The following is a 23,888-nucleotide window of genomic DNA, read 5'->3' on the forward strand; positions in this document are numbered from 1 at the left end:
CAGAAACAGAATGGCAAGAAGGAAAACTGCATAAAAGTATTTTTCTAAGCAACCTTAGCACAGAGCGGTACAATGAATTCAGCTGGATACACACAATTTTTGTCCCCTGCTGTGTATTTTGAAATGAGATGTCTATAGTCCCTTTTCCCTGTTTGAAAACCTGGGAATTAACTACCCATTTATCAAAATTATTTAATTAACATGGTGTAAAATTTTGAGTTTATAAAATAAGCTAATGGCCCCATTTAGAAGTCACCTTAAACCATGGTTTTAACCATGGTGGTTAAGCCAGAAAACCAGACTGTGTTCAGAAGACACTTTAAGCCACAGCTTTAACCATGGTGAGTAAGGCTTTCTGGCTTAACCACCATAGTTAAAGGTGTGGTTTAAGGTGTCTTCTGAATGGGGCCAGCGAATGTCTCATTTCCAAGATTAGTACATTGCTTCTTTTTCAATTATTTATAAGAATGACTGAAGTTCCAGCCTTTCCCACATCGAACAGTGGGCTCCATAGTACTGAAGAAGTGGTAACTCCATCACTGCATCATGACTTGCCTGAAAAGTTGACTGGTAGATGGAGGCCTACTAAACTTGCGGATATCTGAAAGATATGGAATTGTTGCAGAGATGACCCCACTAATGAGCTGGTCTCCTGGCATGTAATAGCTCACTGGGCTCATTCTACCCCTTTTCAAAGTCAAGGGGCATTGGGACTTCAACAGCATCTCAGACGTTGCCTGGGGAAGTAGTAGTAGTAGTAGCAGCAGTAGCAACATAAGAACCATCTTGACAACACCTGGTCCAACCTCCATCCTAGTGACGGCTCCTCATTCCAACTCCCTGTCCAGCGAACCAGAAGAAGCCAAGCCCTCTTCAAGACCAAAGTTTCAGGGGCTTTCCTGATACATATGGAGCCTAGCTGGGCATGGCTTCACATCTGAAGAGGTTGATAGGACATCAGCCTCATGCCCACACAGTCCTCCTCACCTGCCCTATACACTCCAATGCACAGGAGGCATTTATATTCCTGTCCTTTCAGGCTCACATGCTGGGCGTCACCTCCTGTTGCTCTTGATTCTGATGTTTACAGCAAAGGCCATATTAAGAGAAATCCCTTGAGGAATGTTGAGAAGAAGACCAAAATCACCATGATTTGGATAATTCTAAAGAGAAGATCTGCTCTGCCACATCCTGAACTCTCAGTGCAGCTTCATGCACAGCTGGAGGAAACATGTTTTCAAAAATTCCCAAGTGTGGCTCCCTACTGTGACATGGATTACCAAGGAGACAGTTGAGCTTGACTAAACTTTCACAAAAAAGCATGTTCACAAGAGCCAGGATGCAGATCAGCTTGTATAGGATATATAAAGTTATGAGTTTGAGAGGTCTGGAGTCAGGAGAAGGTTAATGGGGTCAGAATGGCTGCAGATGTCCCTTAATATACAAGAGAGCGCAAAATTAGTCTGGTGCTAGCAAGATCTATGAGAACTCCCATAATCCCTATGCAATATGTCCAATGGCTGCCGTAAGGATTCTCTTGGTGTTCTGTCCACCCCACTGCAGAACTGTCTCCGCATCTGAACTAATAGAATCATAGAATCCTAGAACAGCAGAGTTGGAAGGGGCCTACAAGGCCATCTAGTCCAACCCCCTGCTCAATGCAGGAATCCACCCTAAAGCATCCCTGACAGGTGGTCTTGGAGGTGGTGTTGAAAATCACAATGGTGCTGCTGCTGATATTATTATTATTATTATTATTATTATTATTATTATTATTATTGCACTCTATACCAGAGTGCCTTCCCCGCTTGAGCTGCTAGAGGTGGCCTTGGAGGTGGCTTTCCTTTTCCCTAAGCTGACTGTGTTGGGGGGACTTCAACTTCCTTTCTCAGGGCCCTTTTATTGTGCAGCTCAGGGTTTATTTATTTATTTATTTATTTATTTATTTATTTATTGCACTTATATACTGCTCCCATAGCCAGGGCTCTCTGGGCGATTTGCAGAAATTCTAAAATTAAGATTAAAACGAGTATACAAAATTTTAAATTCTAAAACACAGAACATATACACATAAAGCATTAAAAACCATTAAAAAACTAAACATGTGGGTGATTAAGATGTGCCGCCATATGCCTGGGCAAAGAGGAAAGTCTTAACCTGGCGCCGGAAAGATAGCAGCGTTGGCGCCAGGCGAGCCTCATCAGGGAGATCATTCCACAGTCTGGGGGCCACCACCGAAAAGGCCCTGTCCCTTGTTGCCACACTCCGAGCCTCTCTCGGAGTAGGCACCCGGAGGAGGCCCTTAGATGTTGAACGTAGTGACCGGGTATATTCACGTCGGGAGAGGCGTTCCATTAGGTATTGTGGTCCCAAGCAGTGTAAGGCTTTATAGGCCAAAACCAGCACCTTGAATTGGGCTCGGAAACATACAGGCAGCCAGTGCAAGCGGACCAGAACAGGTGTTATATGGTCAAACCTTCTGGTTCCCGAAATCAATCTGGCCGCTGCATTTTGCACGAGCTGCAGCTTCCGAACCGTCTTCAAAGGCAGCCCTACGTAGAGCGCATTGCAGTAATCTAACTTGGAGGTTACCAGAGCATGGACAACTGAAGCCAGGTTATCCCTGTCCAGATAGGGGCGTAGCTGGGCCACCAACCGGAGTTTGTAGAAGGCACTCCATGCCACCGAGGTCACCTGAGCCTCAAGTGACAATGATGGATCTAAAAGAACCCCCAAGCTACGAACCTGCTGCTTCAGGATGAGTGCAATCCCATCCAGAACCGGTAGAACACCCCCCATCCTGTCAGCGGAATCACCTACTAACAGCATCTCAGTCCTGTCTGGATTGATTCTCAGTTTATTAGCCCTCATCCAGTCCATTGTTGCAGCCAGGCACCGGTTCAACACATCCACAGCCTCTCCTGCTCAAGATGAAAAGGAGAAATAGAGCTTCATGTTGTCACCATACTGATGACAGCACACTCCAAAGTGTGCTATACCGCCTAATAGCCGGAGCTCTCTGGGTGGTTCACAAAAATTAAAAACATTCAAAATATAAAACAACAGTGTAAAACCATAACATAAAGTACAATATAAAAGCTCAACCACATAAAAACAGCAGCAATGCAAAATTACAAATTTAAAACACCAAGTTAAAATTTATTTATAGACTCTTAAAATGCTGGGAGAATAAAAAGGTCTTCACCTGGCGTCTAAAAGCATAGAATGTAGGTGCCAAGCGAAACTTCTTAGGGAGCTCATTCCACAGCCGGGGTGCCACAGCAGAGAAGGCCCTCCTCCTGGTAGCCACCTGCCTCACTTCCTTTGGCAGGGGCTCGCGGAGAAGGACCCCTTAGGATGACCTCAGGGTCCGGGCAGGTACATACGAAAGGAGGCGTTCCTTCAGATAGCCTGGCCCCAAGCCGTTTAGGGCTTTAAATGTTAATACCAGCACTTCGAATCGGGCCCGGACCTGGACTGGCAGCCAATGAAGCTGGAAAAGGACTGGCGTGATGTGGTCTCGTCGGCCAGCCTGGCCCCAAGCCGTTTAGGGCTTTAAACGTTAATACCAGCACTTTTCATGGCTTCCAGCGCCATCATGGGACTCTCCCAGTTGATACCCAACCCAACATATGTGGCAGGATACACACTTATTTGGGTCTTTGCGGGTCCAACGCAGCAGGTGCACGACCAGAGAAATCATGTTTCTGCAAACACATTATTGAAGCTGCTTAATATTCTGGTAGGAGCTTGGGGAAAACCAGGCAGGGGGGACGTTGAAACTGGCCTGACTTTAACAATAGAAATACCTTGATGAGACACTGGACGAAGGCCATAGCAAGACCAGACAAAATCCCACATGACGCACAGCAGATGCTGGGATCAGGGAGGGATGATCTCTCCCTTGCCCCGGGATCTTGCCCTCCCATTTAGGCCTGGTTTTTCGAGGAGCCAGGACCTGTGCATGGGGCCCAGCACTCCTCAGGAGTGCTGCACCCATCGGGGGTGTACTTTTTTTAAGGGAAAGTACTTTTTTTAACAAAATGTACCTTTTGTGCACAAGCGTTCACACGCTGCTGCTTCTTTAAGAAAATTTAAAAATGGCGGCCGCGACGCCTCTCCATCTGAGGTCATTGTGCTCCACGTGTAAGCAGAGAGGGGATCTCACGATAAAACCATCGCGGGAACTTCACCCTTCCGTCGTGGACCAACAGGTAGGTCTAGCTAAAGCCCAAGACACACATTTAGGATGTAGATATCATAATTAATCATAACATTTCCTAGTGACAGACCCTTACTTACACCCTTAGGTTCAGAGATGGAGTCTGCCTTGGTGGCTTAGGAAGTACTGATTCAAACAGACAACAAATTAGAATACTAAAGAATGCCTTTATTAATAAGAAAACACCATTCACACACATCATCCAACCTTAATACAGAAATAGAACAGGAATAAAGTTTGCACATTTTCACTCTTTAGCCTAGGGGGAAAATCTATTATCTTTGCAAAATCATGCAAGACGGGTGAGGTGCCATATGTCTGGAGGAGGGCTAATGTTGTCCCTTCTTCAAACAGGGCAAAAAGGAGAAAGCTGGGAAAAGACAGACAAGTCAGTCTGACATCCATCCCTGGGAAAATTCTGGAGCAGATTTTGATTGGGTAACCTCACTTATGGACCATGGGAATGTTGTGGATGAAATATACCTTGACTTCAGCAAAGCTTTTGACAAAGTGCCCCATGATATTCTGATTAACAAAAGAGCTAAAAGTGGACTAGATGGAACAACTATTAGGTGGATACATAGTTGGCTACAGAATCAGACTCAAAGAATGCTTTTCAACGGTACCTTCTTAATCTGGGGGGAGGTAAGGAGTGGGGTACCGCAGGGCTCAATCCTGGGCCTAATGCTCTTCAACATTTTTATTAAAAGTTGAAGGAAGTGCCAGGAACGCTAATCAAGTTTGCAGATGACACCAAATTGGGTGGGATAGCTAACACCCTGGAAGACAGAAACAAACTTCAAAGAGATCTTGATGAGCTGGAGTGCTGGGCTGAAAACAACAAAATGAAATTTAATAGGGATAAATACTAAGTTCTACACCTAGGAAAAGGAAAACAAATGCACATTTACAAGAGGGGGGATACGTGACTCACCAATACTACAAACAAAAAGAACCTTTGAATTGTTCTAGATCACAAGCTGAATATGAGCCAACAGTGTGATGTGGTTGCAAACAAAGCAAATGCTATTTTGGGCTGCTTTAAAAGAAGTATAGCTTCCAAATCGCATGAGGTACTGGTTCCCCTCTATGCGGCCCTGGCTAGGCCACATCTTGAGTATTTCACCCAGTTCTGTGCACCACACTTCAAGAAGGATGCAGACAAGCTGGAGCATGTTCAAAGGATGACCAGGGGCCTGGAAACAAAGCCCTATGAGGAGAGACTGAAAGAACAGGGCATGTTTAGCCTGGAGAAGATGATTGGGGGGAGATATGATAGCACTCTTCAATGACTTGAAAGGTTGTCACACAGAGGAGTGCCAGGATCTCTTCGCGATCATTCCAGCATGCGGGACACAGAATAATGGGCTCAAGTTACAGGAAGGCATATTCTGGCTGGACATCAGGAAAAACTTCCTGTTAGAGCAGTACGACAATGAAACCAGTTACCTTGGAAGCTTGTGGACTGTCGCAAAACATAGGCCTTCAAGAGGCAGCTGGACAACCATTTGTCAGGTATGCTTTAGGGTGGATTCCTGCATTGAGCAGGGGGGTTGGACTTATAGGCCCCTTCCAATTGTACTATTATATGATTCTAATGAAAAGAACACTAAGCATTTATAGGGCTTCTCCCCAGTGTGAATTCTTTGATGGCACTTAAGGCTTGTACTGCAAGCAAAGCTCTTTCCTAACTCTAAGCATTGATAGGGCTTCTCCCCAGTGTGAATTCTTTGATGGCACTTAAGGCTTGTACTGCAAGCAAAGCTCTTTCCTAACTCTAAGCATTTATAGGGCTTCTCCCCACTGTGAATTCTTTGATGCAGCTTAAGCTGCGTGCTCTGAGCAAAGGTCTTCCCGCACTCTAAGCATTTATAGGGCTTCTCCGCAGTGTGAATTCGTTGATGCTGCTTAAGGTGTGTGCTCTGAGCAAAGGTCTTCCCGCACTCTAAGCATTTATAGGGCTTCTCCCCAGTGTGAATTCTTTGATGCAGCTTAAGGCTCGTGCTGTGAGCGTAGCTCTTCCCGCATTCTAAGCATTTATAGGGCTTCTCCCCAGTGTGAATTCTTTGATGCAGCTTAAGGCTTGTGCTTTGAGCAAAGTTTTTCCCACATTCTAAGCATTTATAGGGCTTCTCCCCAGTGTGAATTCGTTGATGCCGCTTAAGGCTTGTGCTGTGAAGAAAGCTCTTCCCGCATTCTATGCATTTATAGGGCTTCTCCCCAGTGTGAATTCCTTGATGCTGCTTAAGGTGTGCGCTCTGAGCAAAGGTCCTCCCGCACTCTAAGCATTTATAGGGCTTCTCCCCAGTGTGAATTCTTTGATGTCGCTTAAGGCTTGTGCTGTAAGAAAAGCTCTTCCCGCATTCTAAGCATTTATAGGGCTTCTCCCCAGTGTGAATTCCTTCATGGTGCTTAAGGTGTGTACTCTGAGCAAAGGTCTTCCCACACTCTAAGCATTTATAGGGCTTCTCCCCAGTGTGAATTCTTTGATGCAGCTTAAGGTTTATGCTGCGAGCAAAGCTCTTCCCGCATTCTAAGCATTTATAGGGCTTCTCCCCAGTGTGAATTCCCTGATGCCGCTTAAGGTTTATGCTGCGAGCAAAGCTCTTCCCGCATTCTACGCATTTATAGGGCTTCTCCCCAGTGTGAATTCCTTGATACTTCTTAAGGTGTGTGCTCTGAGCAAAGGTCTTCCCGCGCTCTAAGCATTTATAGGGCTTCTCCCCAGTGTGAATTCTTTGATGTTGCTTAAGGCTTGTGCTGTAAGAAAAGCTCTTCCCGCACTCTAAGCGTTTATAGGGCTTCTCTCCAGTGTGAATTCTTTGATGCCGCTTAAGTTCTGAGTGGAAAGTGAATTGTTTTTCACACACTAAGCATTGAAACCTTTGATATTTGTTAGAATGTATCTTCTTAGTTTTACTCTGTTTCTTCCTTTTACGAATGTTCTTTTCACTTGGTGCTTCTAGTATTGGAGTATCACAGACGTCTGATCCTTCAAAAAAAACGGATTCGTTTTCCCTCTTCTCTTCAGTTTCAGTTTTCCTTCTCTGGTATAGGCCATTTTTCTTGCTCTCCCTGTGATCACCTGCAAGTATAAACACAGAAATCGTCTTGAAATCTTGGAACAAAACAAACGGTTGCTGATTTGATTCACAGGATAAAAAAAAAATAGTTGGTGAGGCAGATCCTTCTAAACCTATTAAATATCCCGATGATCAATAGAACTGAGAACTAGACTGCCATAAAATGCTTTCATTTATATGGAATAACTCATATAAAGTAGTTGAGAGAATAAATGAACAACATAAAATACTGTAAAAATAAAATACACTTAAAATCTGACATTTTCTCCTAGTTGATCATTTAACTGGGAACTGGAAAGTGGAAATTCAACCCTAATGGTTATTTTCAATCTCTAGTTATATCTTAAAATGAAAAGCAAGCTGTCCAGAGCTGTCTTCTGAAAAGGCTTAACTCTCCTCTCCTCCATGGAGACCATTAAGGTAATATTTGTAACATCTTCAATATTATGCAGATGCAATTATAGCAGCAAAGTAAGATAGCTTGGCAGCCATCTCTGCCACCGAGCAAGTCCATCAATGGGCTTTTCTCAATGTTTTGTCAGGTCTTCGGAGTTAATGACATTTGTATTCTGTACTGACACAAAGAAAGAAGAGCTGAAATTCCACCTTCTAGGATCTGGCAAGAAGGCAGAGAGGGAGCCTTACCCAGAGGAATCCCATTCCTTACCCAGAGAGGCCAAGATCCCACAATTCTCCTCCATGACTTCTTTGTGCAGAGTCCTTTGGCCTGGATCCAGCAGAGCCCATTCCTCCTCCGAGAAATGCACGGCCACCTCCTCAAAGGTCACCAGACCCTGAAAGAAGAAGAAGAATTGATGTTCTCTTTAAGCATTATGTAGCAATCCGTGAAGACAAGGATGGTGAGGTCCTCTTTCTGAATGCCAAAGCATTGCGAGTGACATTCAAGGCCTTCCCAGAAGCCATCTTGGAGAAGAGCAAAGGCTGAAGGGGCAGGTTCTTCCAGGACCAAAGAGATGTGCAGGAGACGGAGGCCCCCAGGACTCCCCTACCTGCCCAGGCTGTGCAGAAACCGCTTCCACTCCACCACCAAGCGAACAAGGCCCAGAAGGACCCCCCAGGATCAGTTCACTTCCCCTGCAGGTTGTTTTGCTCCCTGTGAGGAAGGTAAAGGTGGGAAGGTGAGAAGGTAAGTTAACATTCTTAACTATTCCCATTTTCATTGTTTATTTTCATTGTTTATTTATTTATTGCATTTGTTTACCATACCATAGCCGAAGCACTTAAAAACAATATCCAAATATTTAAAACTGCGAAAACATACAATATACGCATACATATAAAACTACTATAACAAGTTTTAAAACTATGACCCTAAAAAAACAGACCCAGGCTAATTAATTACATATTGCTAATTACATATTGCTTGACCTGGCACTGAAAAGATAACAATGTCGGTGCCATGTGAACCACATTGGGGAGATTGTTCCACAGTTGGGGGGCCACCACAGAGAAGGCCTCTCCCTTGTTGTCGTCTTCTGATCTTCCCTCTGAGTAGGTGCCTGGAGGAGGACCTTAGTTGGTGAGTGTGTAAGACCGGGCCAGAGTGGGTCTGATACCCTCGAACCAAATTACTAAACAACATTTCCTTTTTGAGTATCTCCCCCAGCAAAATCAGGCTCAAGGAGAACATTAAGACAGCTCATGCACTTCAGGCGTAATTGAGGGAGGGAGACCATGGGGAAATACGTCCACTAATCCTTACCCAGTGAGGAGGGTCCTCCGTCCCCCTCCTGCAAGATCCACCTGTCCAGCGGCCTCTGTGTGATGCCCGGTGGAGGCTTCTCTGCCTCAGGGAAATCTGTGGGTGCTCTGGCCAACATCCCCTGGACCTGGAGTAGGAGGGAGGATCCCAGGCAGGGAAGTAGGATTAGAGAAGGAAAGAAATGACTCAGGTCAAGGCCAAGGGCAGCGTTTCCCAATCGCTTTACCTTTCAGGTCTCATTCTAAAGATGATCTACCATCCAAGCCACACAGCACAGGAACTTGTGTCTTTGTCAGGGGGCTGAGAGTTCAATCCTGATATCCAGCATTTTCCACTGTAAACACGGGAGCTTTGGTGTCTACAAATGCTATTCCTGTTCTGTTGGGAGGACTCTGACACTGGCTGAAGAAGGATCCCCTCCTTCCCCAGAACTTCACAAACCCATTCACTTCTGCTGTGATCATGAGAACATAAGAAGAGCACAAGGAGGACACGAGTGCAAAAGCACCCTCCCGCCCACGTTCCCCTGAAACTGGTGTACATATAATCATAGAGTTGGAAGGGGCCTACAAGGCCATCGAGTCCAACCCCCTGCTCAGTGCAGGAATCCACCCTAAAGAATACCTGAAAGATGGTTGTTCAGCTGCCTCTTGAATGCCTCTAGTATGGGAGAGCCCACAACCTCCCTAGGTCACTGGTTCCATTGTCGTACTGCTCTAACAGTCAGGAAGTTTTTCCTGATGTCCAGCCAGAATCTGGCTTCCTTTAACTTGAGCCCGTTATTCCGTGTCCTGCACTCTGGGAGGATCGAGAAGAGATCCTGGCCCTCCTCTGTGTGACAACCTTTGAAGTATTTGAAGAGTTCTATCATGTCTCCCCTCAATCTTCTCTTCTCCAGGCTAAATATGCCCAGTTCTTTCAGTCTCTCTTCATAGGGCTTTGTTTCCAGACCTCTGATCATCCTGGTTGTAGGTCAACAGATCCACCCATAGATCCACTCATAAAACCCTTGGCAAGGACAAATTCATCACACCTTCTGCAAGAATCGCTTTCTGAATCGGGGAGAGCGCTCACCCTCATGTCCAGGTGTTGAGCTGGGTGTGTTGCCTGCTCCTACCAGCCCAGAAGACAAGATAGGCAGAATGGTAGCTTTACCCAGCCGCAACAAACAGGTCTAATGCGTTGAACAGAACGCCAGACACCCCTCCAGTATCCGGCAGAAGACGGGAAGCGCTGCAGCCTAGATTCAGGGCGCGTTGGAGATGGACTGCAACATTGCATGGTGGATCTATGGGTGGATCTGTTGACCTAGAACAGGTAGAGGTGTGAAGGCTAAGGGGGTTCTTTCAATTGGGAGAAACCCATAGAGTTGATAGGCATCAGGACTGGATTTTCACCGCATGTTCCTATGCATGCTCAAGATTTGGGCTAGTAGCCATGGGTAGCCTTCTCCTCCAGACATTTATCCAACCCCCTTTTGAAGCCATCCAGATTGGCGGCCAACACTTCATCTTGTGGTAGTGTGTTCCATAATTTAACTACATGCTGTGTGAAGAAGTCCTTCCTTTTATTTGTCCTGGGTCTCCCACCAATCAGTTTCATGGGATGACCCTATTGGGTTCTAGTATTTTGAGAAAGGGAGGAAAATGTCTCCCTATCCACATTCTCCATACCATACAGGGTTGTTGTTGTGAGGATAACATGGAGAGGAGGGGGATTATGTACGCCGCCTTGGGTTCCTTGGAGGAAAAAAAGTGGGATATAAATGTAATTAATAAATAAAATGAGAGATCAAAATGAGAGATCTTACTTTAAACTGGTGACGTCACTAGAGAGAGAGATTTCACATTGTTCTCTGTTTCCAAAAGAGTCAAATACAGTCCTGAGATTGTGTGCTTGCATCCGTGGGAAGAATATGATATACCAAGTAAAAGGCAACAGATATATACATACACACACACACACACACACACATTTCTAGTTTAAGGTCACTCACATTGCTTGCTATGCATTCCTTAATAATGAGAACACAAAAGACAAAGAGAAGGGTTTTATCCAATGAGACAACGAATGTAACAGGTGATTTATGATTGTATGCACTAACACTTTCTCTGGAATCCCAACATGCTACTAAAAAAAGACCAATAAGGTGCTATAAATGTAATGACGTTGATCAATGGCAAATTGAATGCACTTTTTTTCTGATCAAAAGACTATAAATGTTTCAAGTATTTTTTGATCGGGGTGCTCTGGTTTGATTTGATGCTAGAGTGCCCAATACTGCAGTATTGTTCTAATAAAACTTGGCTAAGTTGGATTCTCGACCCCTCGTGTGTTTGATCGAGATATACGCGCCGTGGCCAGGACCTGCAAACCCTAATTGAAGGACAACACTGGAAGAAGCCAATTGGATGCCCATGGTCACCTGTGTGATCCCAGACACCTTTCTTGAAACCTTCACTATGGCCCATCAACTTGTTTTTTAAATTAACAAAGAGGTTTTTTTAAAAATTATTATTACCAGCAGCTGCACTTGCTTCATAGAATGGGACCCCCATACCTGACGGAACCCCTCTCCCGACATGAACCTACCCATACACTGCGCTCAACATCTAAGGTCCTCCTCCGAGTGCCTCCTCCGAGGGAAGCTCGGTGGATGGCAACAAGGGAGAGGGCCTTTTCGCTGGTGTCCCCTCGATTGTGGAATGATCTCCCCGATGAGGCTCGCCTGGCCCCAACATTGTTATCTTTCAGGCGCCACGTCAAGACTTTTCTCCCAGGCATTTAACAATATTTCACAACGCTAAGTTTGTTTTTAACAGCCCCCAGAACTGTTGTTTTTAAATGGATACTGTTTTTATGTTTTTGATGGTTTTAAATTTTGTATACTTTTTTTTTAATGTTTACTGTTTTTAACCTTTATGAACAGAGAGCTTCAGCTATGGGGCGGTATATAAATTAAATAAATATAAATAAATAAATATATAAGATGTTTATGATAGTAATTGTAGAGCAGGTGATAAAGCCAAGCAGACATGTGGTTTGAGGTAACAAAACAAAATAAAATGTTTCTGTTTAGCTGATCTTAGTTATTTCAAATTCAAGTTAACCTGTTTAATCTGTTAGTTTTAATAACAACTGTAATCTTAAGTCTCTTAAAATCTTATCTCCTTTCATTCTCCACACCACTGACAATCCTAACTGACACTCCCAACGCCCAACCAACTAACCAACCACCCTCAAGCTCTAGACTCCCCCATTTATGCTCCTCCCCCTTTCACAGCATCATCAGCCACACCCACTCAGTCCAACATTCTGCGCTCACTAGACATACAAAGGCAGACATACCTATGGGAACAGAACTGTGGGGTAATACAACAGCTTTGCTTACAGTGCAGGCCCTAAGTGACATCAAAGAATTCACTCCGGTGAGAAGCCCGATAAATGAAGCACTCTAAGCTCAGGTGACAGCACACAATCATAGAATAGTAGAGTTGGAAGCGGTCTACGAGGCCATGGAGTACCACCCCCTGCTCAATGCAGGAACCCACCCTAAAGCATCCCTGACAGATGGTTGTCCAGCTGCCTCTTGAAGGCCTCTAGTGTGTGAGAGCCCACAACCTCCCTAGGTAACTGATTCCATTGTCGTACTGCTCTAACAGTCAGAAAGTTTTTCCTGATGTCCAGACACAATCTGGCTTCCTGTAACTTGAGCCCTTTTTCTGTGTCCTGCACTCTGGGAGGATTGAGAAGAGATCCGGGCCCTCCTCTGTGTGGCAACGTTTTAAATATTTGAAGAGTGCTATCTTGTCTCCCCTCAATCTTCTCTTCTCCAGGCTAAACATGCCCAGTTCTTTCAATCTCTCCTCACAGAGCTTTGTCCAGACCCCTGAACATCCTAATGGCCCTCCTTTGAACACGCTCCAGCTTGTCTGCATCCCTCTTGAAGTGTGGTGTCCAGAACTGGACCCAATACTCAAGATGTGGTGTAACCAGTGCTGAATAGAGGAGAACCAGTTCTTCACACAATTTGGAAGCTCTATTAATGCATCCCAGAATAGTATTTGCTTTTTTTGCAGCCACATCACACTGTTGGCTCATATTCAGCTTGCGATCTACAACAATTCCAAGATCCTTCTCCTTTGTAGTATTGCTGAGCCAAGTATCCCCCATCTTGTAACTGTGCATTTGGTTTCTATTTCCTAAATGTAGGACTTGGCATTTATCCCTATTCAATTTCATTCTGTTGTTTTCAGCCCAGCACTCCAGCCTATCAAGATCACTTTGAAGTTTGTTTCTGTCTTCCAGGGTATTAGCTATCCCACCCAATTTTGTGTCATCTGTAAATTCGATAAGCGTTCCCTGCACCTCCTCAACTAATTGAGGAGTAAGTAATCTCTGAAATTTGCTCCTGATTAGGCTGCTTTTCAAATCCTAAAACGTGAAACAACCGTACTCACGGCCTGTATGCTCCCTTAAAGGGGACTGAGTGGACTGATATGATGCTTAAAACTAGGGGTGTGCACGGACCCCCCGCTCCGCTTCACTTGCAGATCCGCCATTTTCCGGATTGGGCCGCTCCGCCCCGCCCCCGCTCCGCCCACTTCCGCTCCGCTCCGCCCGGAGATCCGGATCCGGATCCGGAGCTCCGTTTCCCCCCCCCCCATAGGCTTGCATTGAAAGCTAAAAAATTATACAACTTTTTTTCTGTTCAAGTTAGAAACCTCATGTTTGGCACCATGACACCTCATGGGGATATACACACGCACGCCAAGTTTCAAAGCAATCCCATCATCCCCTGATTTTTGGCGAATTTTTGAAAATCGGGCACCCCACACACAACATCCCTGCGAGGTGGGCAGGGGAGGAGGGAGGGAAGGCAGGCAGGCATGCAGCTGGCATTTCTGGGGGCATAAGGAAGTGAGCCAAGGATAAGCCAGTAATGCATATAAAATGGAATAAATCAATCAATAAACAAAGGAGGGGTGGAATTAAAAGCAGCAGTGTTGCTCAATAAACAGCAAGAAGAATTTTTTTAAAAAGGCTATATCTGTCTTTTACCAGCAATAGGGGGACGTGCCCGGGGGAGGGGGAAGTAGCTGCCAGTTCAAGACACTGACAGCCACCAACAGCTCTGAGAAGAAGTAAAACGCTCACTTCAACTCATAACAGGCATTGCTCCACCACTGAAAAGTGACCATTCACTTCAACTCATGATAGGCATTGCTCCACCGTTTTACTCTCTTTGGAAGGCTCTAATGGCCTTCCAGTGCAGGAGAGAGTGGGGGCACGTCCACGATGAGATGCCCTAGGGGAGCTCATCCCCTTGCACCACATCGATTCAGTTGTTCACCAAGGTTAGGGTGGGGAGCAGTGCTGTGTTTCTATCTCTTATTCTTGGCTTAGTATATGATTTCAGGTTGTGTTTGTGCATTTGGTGGGGCTACTGTGTTAAAAAACACGGGGAAAAGCCCGTTCAGATGAAGAAAGAGAAGTTTCCCAGAATCCCAAGTTACCTGTTTTGCCTATGCCCTCCTCCAACTTTGGGATCATCATGACCGGGAGCTGACTCTGCCCCTCAGCCCTTTGAAAAAGGTATTTTTCCCGCCGATTTTTTAAAAACTTCTAGCCCGCGACCCGTACGATGCAGAAAGTTGAGAGTGGTCTCAAAATGACCCCCATCCACGACTCTCTGTGCACAAGAATTTTCAGAACGATAGCTTAAACCCCCCCCCCAGTTATCCCCGATTCTTTCCCTCAATGCAATCCTATGGGCGAAAAGCCGAAAACGCAGTTTGAGCCGCGCGGTTGACCCGATTTTCACAAAAATATAGCACGCGACCCAGACAATGCAGAGAGGTGAGAGTGGTCTCAAAATGACCCCCATCCACGACTCTCTGTGCACAAGAATTTTCAGAATGATAGCTTAACCCCCCCCCCCCCAGTTATCCCCGATTCTATCCCTCAATGCAATCCTATGGGCAAAAAGCCGAAAACGCCGTTTGAGCCGCGCGGTTGACCCGATTTTCACAAAAATATAGCACGCGACCCAGACAACGCAGAGAGGTGAGAGTGGTCTCAAAATGACCCCCATCCACGACTCTCTGTGCACAAGAATTTTCAGAATGATAGCTTCAAAAACAACATAGTTATGCGCGATTATTTGCCACAATGCAATCCTATGGCGAAATGTTTTCAAGATGGCGACCGGAGCGCTCCGCCTGAACTCGGAGCTCCGAAAAATGGCCGCTTCTCTTCGCCTTGCTTCTAGGGGGTCCGCGGTCCGCTCCTACTCCGCTTCTGGGTAAGGCGGAGCAGGCCAATCCGCTACTGCTTCTACGCTCCTAATCGGAGTGGAGCACATCCCTACTTAAAACATAGTTAAGACAAACCTAATAATACTTACTACATATACGAATGAAAATATATATCAAAATAATGTCAAGAAATGACAGAAAAGGAATACAATAGAGCTGTACTTTAAAATAGAAGAACAGGATTACAACCAAGGCATCCAATTACACTCTTCGTTGAGTCCTTGTGGTTGTAATGTCCTTAAGGTGAAAATCCAGAATATTTCCCTCCTTCTTAGTTGATGGTCTACTCTTGTCCCACATCCTTGAAACCTTTCAATAATCCAGAATCTCAGGTCTTTGTCATCATGGCCCATATCAAGAAAATGCTTGACCAGAGGTGCCTGAAGTCTTTTGGAGCGAATGCAGCTTTTGCGATTCATGCCATCAAGAGTCCGTGTAATTTATTGTACATTGGTAAGACCACAAGAACCATCAGAACCCGCATCTGTGAGCACAAAAGCTGCATTCGCTCCAAAAGTGTAAGTTTTCTTAAACTTACTTTGTTTACAGGAGGGAGGATCCCAGACAGAGAAGGGGGAGGTGGGAAGGAAAGAAATGGGTCAGGTCAAGGCAAGGGCAGCATTTCCCAATCGCTTTACCTTTCAGGTCTCATTCTAAAGTTGATCTACTATCCAAGACACAGAGCCATGTGTCTTTGTCAGGGGGCTAAGATATCAACCCTGGCATAAGCAAAGCGCTTGAACACCCTCCAAAAACCAGCCAGGAGGAAAGGCAGAACCTCCCAGACATTCCCTGATATCCAGCATCTTCCGCTGTAAAAACAGCAGTTTGGTGTCTACAAATGCTCTTCCTGTCCTGTTGGGAGGAGACTCTGCCACTGGCTGAAGAAGGATCCCCTCCTTCCCCAGAACTTCATAAACCCATTCAGTTTTCCTGTGATCATAAGAACATGAAAAAAGCCATTCTGGATCAGAACAAGGGTCCATCTCCTCCAGGATTCTCTCCCCACAGTGGTCCATCAGCTGTTGTCCATGAACTCACAAGCAGAACATGAATGTCACAGCACCCTCCAGCCCATGTTCCCCAGCAACTGGTGTACATAGACACACTGCTCAGGATACTGGAGGTAGGATATAGCCATTCATAGCCTTCTCCTCCAAAAAATTGTCTAACCCGTTTAAACAGTCAAAATTCATGGCCATCCCTGCATCCTCTGGTAGGGAATTGCATATTTTAACAACGGCCTGCTCTACACATGACTATACTTGCAGGTGTCATTGGAAATTGGGGCATCCCTTCCTTAGAGGACATGTAAAATAAAGATGAGGTAAGTATTAAGAACACAGTCCCTGCTAGTCATCAGGATGAAATGCTCTCACCTGCTCTTGGTCCTCTGCCTGGCTCAGGAGGAAGCCTTCTGCCAGGGCCACCGCCTGGGAAGTGGTCTCCGCTCCACACTCTCTGACCCAGCGCTCCACCTCCAGGGGCAGGACAGCCAGGAACTTCTCCAGGACCACCAGGTCCAGCATCTCAGCTTTCGTGTTCCTTTCTGGCTTCAGCCACTGGCGGCAAAGGTGGTGGAGTCGGCTGCAAACCTCTCTGGGCCCTTCGGCCTCCTGGTAGCAGAAGTCCCTGAAGCCCTGGCGCTCCGTCTCTGAGCAGGTGTTGCTCCCAGGCTGGTCCTCCTGCACTCTTCCTTCCCAGGGCTCTGCACTGCTCCCTCCCTGTATGTTTCCTGCCTCAGGGCCAGCAAAGCTTTGCTCTTTCATCTTCATTCTCTTCTGCTCCCACCAGGACTCGAAACAGTCTCCTTCCTTGGCTGCCAATTTCTCCTTTGAGGCAGGGACTGCGCTGTAGGAATTAAAACGGAGAGTGTGAAGGAGGCACACCAGGGTTCTCCGTGAGAAGGTTCCCAACTTCCCTCCTTGGCAAAACCTGGTAACGGAGCCAGATGGCTGCTTGACTGATCATTCTGCTGAAGGATGGCTGAACAACCGCCCCCCCCCCCCTCCAGCAACAAGGCCCATGTGCCTTCCCCAATAATTTGCTTCCTGTAAACACCAGCCTGGCAAGGTAGGCCACAGGCCAAAGCTTCAGAGCTGATATTTTGAAGGGGTGTCGAGGAACCCTGGAAAGGCGCGTCTCCTCTAAGTGGGATCGCTGAGTGGTGCTCAAAGACTCGAAGACACGTTTCTCTCTTTCGAGAAAGTTTATTACAAGCAGCGCTTAGCACTGCAAGGCGGAAGCCCTCAGAGGACCCAAGGAACTGCCCGCTATTTTCAGGAAAGCCTTAACCTCCTTATAGGGTCACTCCCCTTCGAATTATTATTATTATTATTTATTTATATAGCACCATCAATGTACATGGTGCTGTACAGATAACACAGTACATAGCAAGACCCTGCCGCATAGGCTTACAATCTAATAAGTTGTAGTAAACAATAAAGAGGGAAGGAGAATGCAAACAGGCGCAGGGAAGTGTAAACAGGCACCGGGTAGGGTAAAGCTAACAGTATAGAGTCAGAACAAACTCAATATTTGAAGGCTATAGGGAAAAGAAAAGTTTTTAGCTGAGTTTTAAAAGCAGTGATTGAGTTTGTAGTTCTCAAGTGTTCTGGAAGAGCGTTCCAGGCGTAAGGGGCAGCAGAAGAAAAAGGGCGAAGCCGAGTAAGGGAAGTGGAGGTCCTTGGGCAGGCGAGAAGCATGGCATCAGAGGAGCGGAGAGCCCGAGCGGGGCGATAGTGTGAGATGAGAGAGGAGAGATAGGCAGGAGCTAGACCGTGATGTAAATCTGAATTGATTAACTGGTCAGCTGTAGCTCGAACCCTTTTGATTCTTGTCTTTTATGGATCATTAGTAAATGTCAGTCTCCTCAATCCAAGACAGGCACACGGAGACTTTATTAGGCTGGACATGTAGGCAGAGGTGATCCAGTGGACATTGTTTACTTGGACTTCCAAAAGGCTTTTGATAAAGTCCCTCAACAAAGACTCCTGAACAAACTTAGCAGTCATGGAAGAAGACAAGGCAGAACCGCTCCATGGAATACGTCAATCATAAAACAGTAACAGGTAAGCCTCTCAGCCAGTTGTAAGCAAGGATTTTACGCATGTGCAGAGTGCAATCTTTTCAAGGACAGAAAAACAAGACGTCAATGATTACTGAGAAACTTGTGCCCGTCTGTTCATTTCATGGTTAGCTGTTTCTAAAGCAAGCCACGACACCCTCTAACGGTCCTAGGAGGCACACAATCTTGTGAAACTAGTGTTTCAGTACCCTTCACAAGACTTCGTCTCACGGTTGCAACCTTAATACATTTTCCAGTTACTGCGGAAGCGTAGATACTTTGATTTCTAGAGAAGAGGCCCAAAGCAATTATATTCGCACAGGGTGGGCTCAGGGGAAGCCCACATAGCTATTTGCTTGAATTCTTCGACAGGGTGCAGCTGAGAAGAACAGGCCCCCCTCCTTGTTCGTAAGAGCCAGCACCTGTCTCAAAGGGGGCTCCGCGACCCCCATCCCAAAGGAACCAGATTTGTGGTTGTAAATGAAGTTCTGACTCTGCCCCAACGGAGAGAGAGAGAGAGAGAGAGAGAGAGAGAGAGAGAGAGAGAGAGAGTGTAACCAGAGCTGAATTAATGCCATTAAAAGTTAATAATGTGTGAACGTTTATTTTAAAAGTTAAGCTAGAAAACACTGAATACTTTTTCAGCTTTTTAAACACATGAAATATGCCACTAAGGAAGCCTTAAGAGATGAATGGTTTAGGGTGACCCTATGAAAACGAGGACAGGGCTCCTGTATCTTTAACAGTTGTACCGTTAGATCAATGTTCTTTCACCCAGGGACGACATCCAAACAGCCCCTAAGCACAACTCCACACGTTCTGCGACAGAGGGTTCAAAAGCGCTTTATTGATTAGTAATCAAGGTCTGGTCTCTTCAAAGGGAGCAATCAGACAAAGACATTGGGAATTCAGCACAGCATTTATTATTATTATTATTATTATTTATTTATATAGCACCATCAATGTACATGGTGCTGTACAGATAACACAGCATAAACCAATCAGAACATAACACTGGAGCATAGCTAATTTTGCTAAACAGTTCTCTCTGTTCTGTAAACAATACCTTTGGCCTTACAGTAAGTTACAGAAAGTTAACTTTGACCCAGGAGCACTGGAGCCAAAGCGCTTGTTTATGTTAGATAAGACAGATGCGAGGATGCACTCAAGGAGATATTCTCGCATACATGACATTTTGCCTGCTGTATAATGGCTACTTTACAGCTTCCTTTAGAAAATGGAGGCACCTATGCTAACAGTACTGCAGTACGGCAATGGAACCAGTGACCAAGGGAGGTTGTGGGCTCTCCCACCCTAGAGGCCTTCAAGAGGCAGATGGACAACCACCAGTCAGGGATGCTTTAGGGTGGATTCCTGCATTGAGCAGGAGGTTAGACTTGATGGCCTTTTAGGCCCCTTCCAACTCTATCTTTAACAGTTGTGTTGAAAAGGCATTTTCAGTGGCTACCATTTGCATACATGGATCACCTGGTGAAATTCCCTTTTCTATGCCCTCTCTGCTCCCAGCACTTGAACCCCAAAATTGCAACAGAGTAACATCGATTTCTCCCCACTCTCAGGATGTCAATATCGGGCTCACTTGATACATCAAAGAGGGACGTCCTAAAACCAACAGCAGGCTCCCTTCTTAATCAACAAAAGTGCCCCAGGTTTTATTTCGAAGGCCTCGTGACCAAAGTGGCTTGTTAATTTTACTTATTCACTAGGTTTGAAACAGGGCGGGGAAACAAAACCAAAAATGCAATGCAAACAGGACACCAGGGCAGCCTTTTGCCCACAGGGGGGACATTCCTCCTCCCCACCCGGGACCTTTCCTCTTGGGTCCCTCCCAGACACCCCCCCTTTCTCCAGCCTTCCCTTCCGCGATCCCCTAGTTATGGGGAGGGAAGGAGGTGCAAGGTGTGGGGGGGTCTCTTGGAGGGGCCCCAAGTGCGTCAGTCCCCTGGAGACGGCTCCCTCGTTCTTCCCAGCCACGCCCTGCCCCAAACCCGCCTGTCCTGGGGGGGGGGCTCTTTCCGCCCCCTCCCCCCTGGGACCCCCTTGCAATCTGCACTCGCCGGCTCCTTTGCTGGGGAAAAGAGGCTGCAGGCGGCGGACAGACGAAGCTCGTAGGCGCAGGGGGAGAATCCCAGGCTCCTTTGCAATGGGGGGGGGGAGGAAGTGTGGGGCGGGAAGGGAGGGGCCTCATCCAGCCTTGGTTCTAGGACTCAGCCCCCTCTCCGCCTCTTTAACCCTCCGATGGAGGCAGCACTAGAGAGCCGCAGAGGCTCCTGGCAAAGACACGGACCTGGGAAGGGGGCTTTTCCATTGGGGGGTGGGGACTTTTCTCCCCCTCTGCAGCATCGCCGCCCCATCTGCTCCTGGGGGCTTTGTGGGATCCAGAGCCATAAAACAGCGTCCCCCAACCTGGTGTGATTCCAATTCGACCAGCTCTTATCAGGTGTGATGTATAGCTATGCTTGTTTCACCTAATTCTCCCCGGGGAAGGACAGGTAGCAGATACTTTTAATTTATAGCTATTATGCAAGGTACATATGGGAGGAGGCGTTCCTTCAGATAGCCTGGCCCCAAGCCGTTTAGGGGTTTAAATGTTAATACCAGCACTTTGAATCGGGCCCGGACCTGGACTGGCAGCCAATGAAGGTGGAAAAGGACCGGAGAGATGTGGTCTCACCGGCCAGTCCCTGTTAGTAACCGTGCTGCCCTGTTTTGTACCAGTTGAAGTTTCCGGACCGTTTTCAAAGGCAGCCCCACGTATAACGCATTGCAGTAATCCAACGAGAGGTTATCAGAGCATGGATCACTGTAGCTAGGCTATCTCTGTCCAGATAAGGGCGCAGTTGGTATTTGATTTGATCTTGATCCCCTGTGGATATGAATTAATGGGCTTTTTCCTTTCCCAGGGATTGCAGTTAGATCTAGATCAATCCAACAAGGTGGAGCCCTGGAATAAAAAGGGCTAAATCTCTCTTGCAGTGGAGAAGGGAAATGTTTCCACCAGAAGTAATCCCACGGAAAATCACTTCCTTTGGTAGAAAAGGAAAGAACAATGCAACCTTATTACTGCTATTATGCTCATTTTAAAAATGAAATACAAATTGGGCTCTTTCACAAGACACCTTAAACCATGGCTTTAACCATGGTGGTTAAGCGAGAAATCCAGGCACCCGCACTTGCGCTCCTTCCCGACATCTGCACGGGAAGGAAGGCAAGTGTGAATTTTCCAGCCCCGCGCCTCTGGAAAAGCAAAACAGACAAACAGAATGGGGGAGGGGAGAGGAACAGGGCCATTCCTCCCCCACTTTTTAATATAATCTGTATCTGGGTATCTCCGCAGATACAAATAATTAAAAAAAATAGGACAAAACATGGCTTGCATTCTATGCACATACTCAGGAATATATGATTTACAGCGATACTAATGACTAATTACGTATCAGGAAGTTCTTTGTGTTATGTGCCATTTGGGGTTTCTTCAAAGGAGGGCAGGTTGGTCACCTGCTGTGTTCTGTGCCTTCCCCCACCCCTGGAGTGTTTCCTGCCATTCCTCCATTGCGTTCATCTCATGGTGTTGATGCTGGAACAAGGAGGTTATCATCTGCTGGCTAGAAATGTTGGGAAGCCATCTGTCAGGGATGCTTTAAGGTGGATTCCTGCACTGAACAGGGGGTTGGACTGGATGGCCTTGTAGGCCCCTTCCAACTCTACTATTCTATGATTCTAATGTAAAGAATAGGTATCCTGGTACAGTTTAAAACAGGGAGAGGAAACAAAACGCAATGCGTACATGACACCAGAACACCTTTTGTCTGAGAAATGTGGTCCTTCAACACCCTGTTACACTGAGTTCACAAGAGGAGTCTCTTCCACCTTTGCTCTGGGTCTGCAACATCCTGTTCTTCAGATCTCTGCCTGGGGATAGAGAGCTACACCTGCCTTTGAACCTCACGCCATCCCTGCTCTCTTTCCTTTCTTTTCTGCAAAAGTTTCAACTCTAATGTTACGTAATTGAACACTTTTAGCATTGCATCCAACTAGTTTGGACTGGTGGAAGTTGAAGCAGAGCTAAATAACACTTCAACTGCCGCTAGTTGGGCCACGTAGTGTTTTCATATTGTTTTCTTACAGCCCAAGCAAAAGTTAAACTGTAGAGTATTTTGCACAGCGTAGCCATGTATTTCATTGTAGTCATTACATGTTTCACATTTTGCTTCCGTATGAGACGTTCTTTTGCATTTACTTCCTTTATGAACCATGCATATCTTAAGGCTCCCTTAGTGTCTCTCTCTCTCTCTCCCATTGGGTCAGAGCCAGAACCTCTTTTTCAACCAGGAGCCTGATTCCTGTGTGGCCAGGGTTGCGGAGACCAATCTGAGACAGGTCCTGGGTATTAAGTTGGCCACAGCTGGATCTAATTCATGCAGCTCTCTGTTTGAATTCCTAAAGGAAAGTCCTTGCCTCAAAAGGGAAATTGGGAGTAAAGGAAGGAGACTTTTTTGATGCCTGGTGGGAGCAGAAATGGAGAAGAGAGGAAAGATGGAAGAGCAAAAGTTTGCTGGCTCCGATATTTTGTATGAACACATTTTAAGGAAAAACATTGGTTCTTTAAAGGGCAGGGTATTTACCAAAAGCTGAAAGTGCCAGCCCTTGCTCTGGTTCTACATCTCCAATGAACCAGAGTTTCTCTCCCAATCCGTCCCACCGCTCCCTTTCTAAGCCCTCTCTGCTCCCAACACTTGAACCCCAAACAGGGACCTGAGTAACAGCGGTTTCTCCCCACTCTCAGGATGTGAACATCGAGCTCACTTCACATCAAAGAGGGACGTCCTAAAACCAGCAGCAGGCTCCCTTCTTAATCAACAAAAGCGCCCCAGGTTGTATTTCGAAGGCCTCGTGACCAAAGTGGCTTGTGAATTTTGCTTATTCACTAGGTTTGCATCAGGGAGAGGAAACAAAACAAAAATTGCAATGCAAACAGGACACCAGGGCAGCCTTTTGCCCGCAGGGGGGACATTCCTCCTCCCCACCCGGGACCTTTCCTCTTGGGTCCCTCGCAGACCCCCCTCCTTTCTGCAGCCTTCCCTTCCGCGATCCCCAAGTTATAGGGAGGGAAGGAGGTGCAAGGCGGGGGTCTCCTGGAGAGGCCGTAAGTGGGTCAGTCCCCTGGGGAGGGGGCTCGGGGCACCCTCTCTCTTCCCACCCACGCCCTGCCCCAAACCTGCACCCCCTGCCCTGGGGGGGCTCTCTTTCCGCCCCCTCCCCCTGGGACCCCCCTTGCAATCTGCACTCACCGGCTCCTTCGCAGGGGAAAAGAGGCTGCAGACAGCGGACAGACGAAGCTCGCAGGCGCAGGGGGAGAATCCCAGGCTCCTTTGCAATGGGGGGGAGGAAGTGTGGGGCCGGAAGGGAGGGGCCTCATCCAGCCTGGGCTCTAGGACCCAGCCCCCTCTCCGCC

At 46.6% G+C, this 23,888-nt stretch overlaps 1 protein-coding gene across 1 annotated transcript in view; it reads right to left on the reverse strand.

The window, feature by feature from the left end:
• Nucleotides 1–4,492: 4,492 nt before the first annotated feature.
• LOC134395813 (zinc finger protein 850-like) overlaps nt 4,493–23,888 on the reverse strand; it is a gene marked incomplete at its 5' end in the record, with an annotated part of 47,381 nt that continues 27,985 nt past the window's right edge. Inside the window, one exon of the mRNA XM_063121972.1 lies at nt 4,493–7,061. Coding sequence (XP_062978042.1) covers nt 5,782–7,061 — 1,280 coding nt within the window. The remainder of the gene's footprint in view (nt 7,062–23,888) is intronic.

Source organism: Elgaria multicarinata, chromosome 3 (genome assembly GCF_023053635.1).
Source record: "Elgaria multicarinata webbii isolate HBS135686 ecotype San Diego chromosome 3, rElgMul1.1.pri, whole genome shotgun sequence".
In the NCBI taxonomy this organism is placed as follows: domain Eukaryota; kingdom Metazoa; phylum Chordata; class Lepidosauria; order Squamata; family Anguidae; genus Elgaria; species Elgaria multicarinata.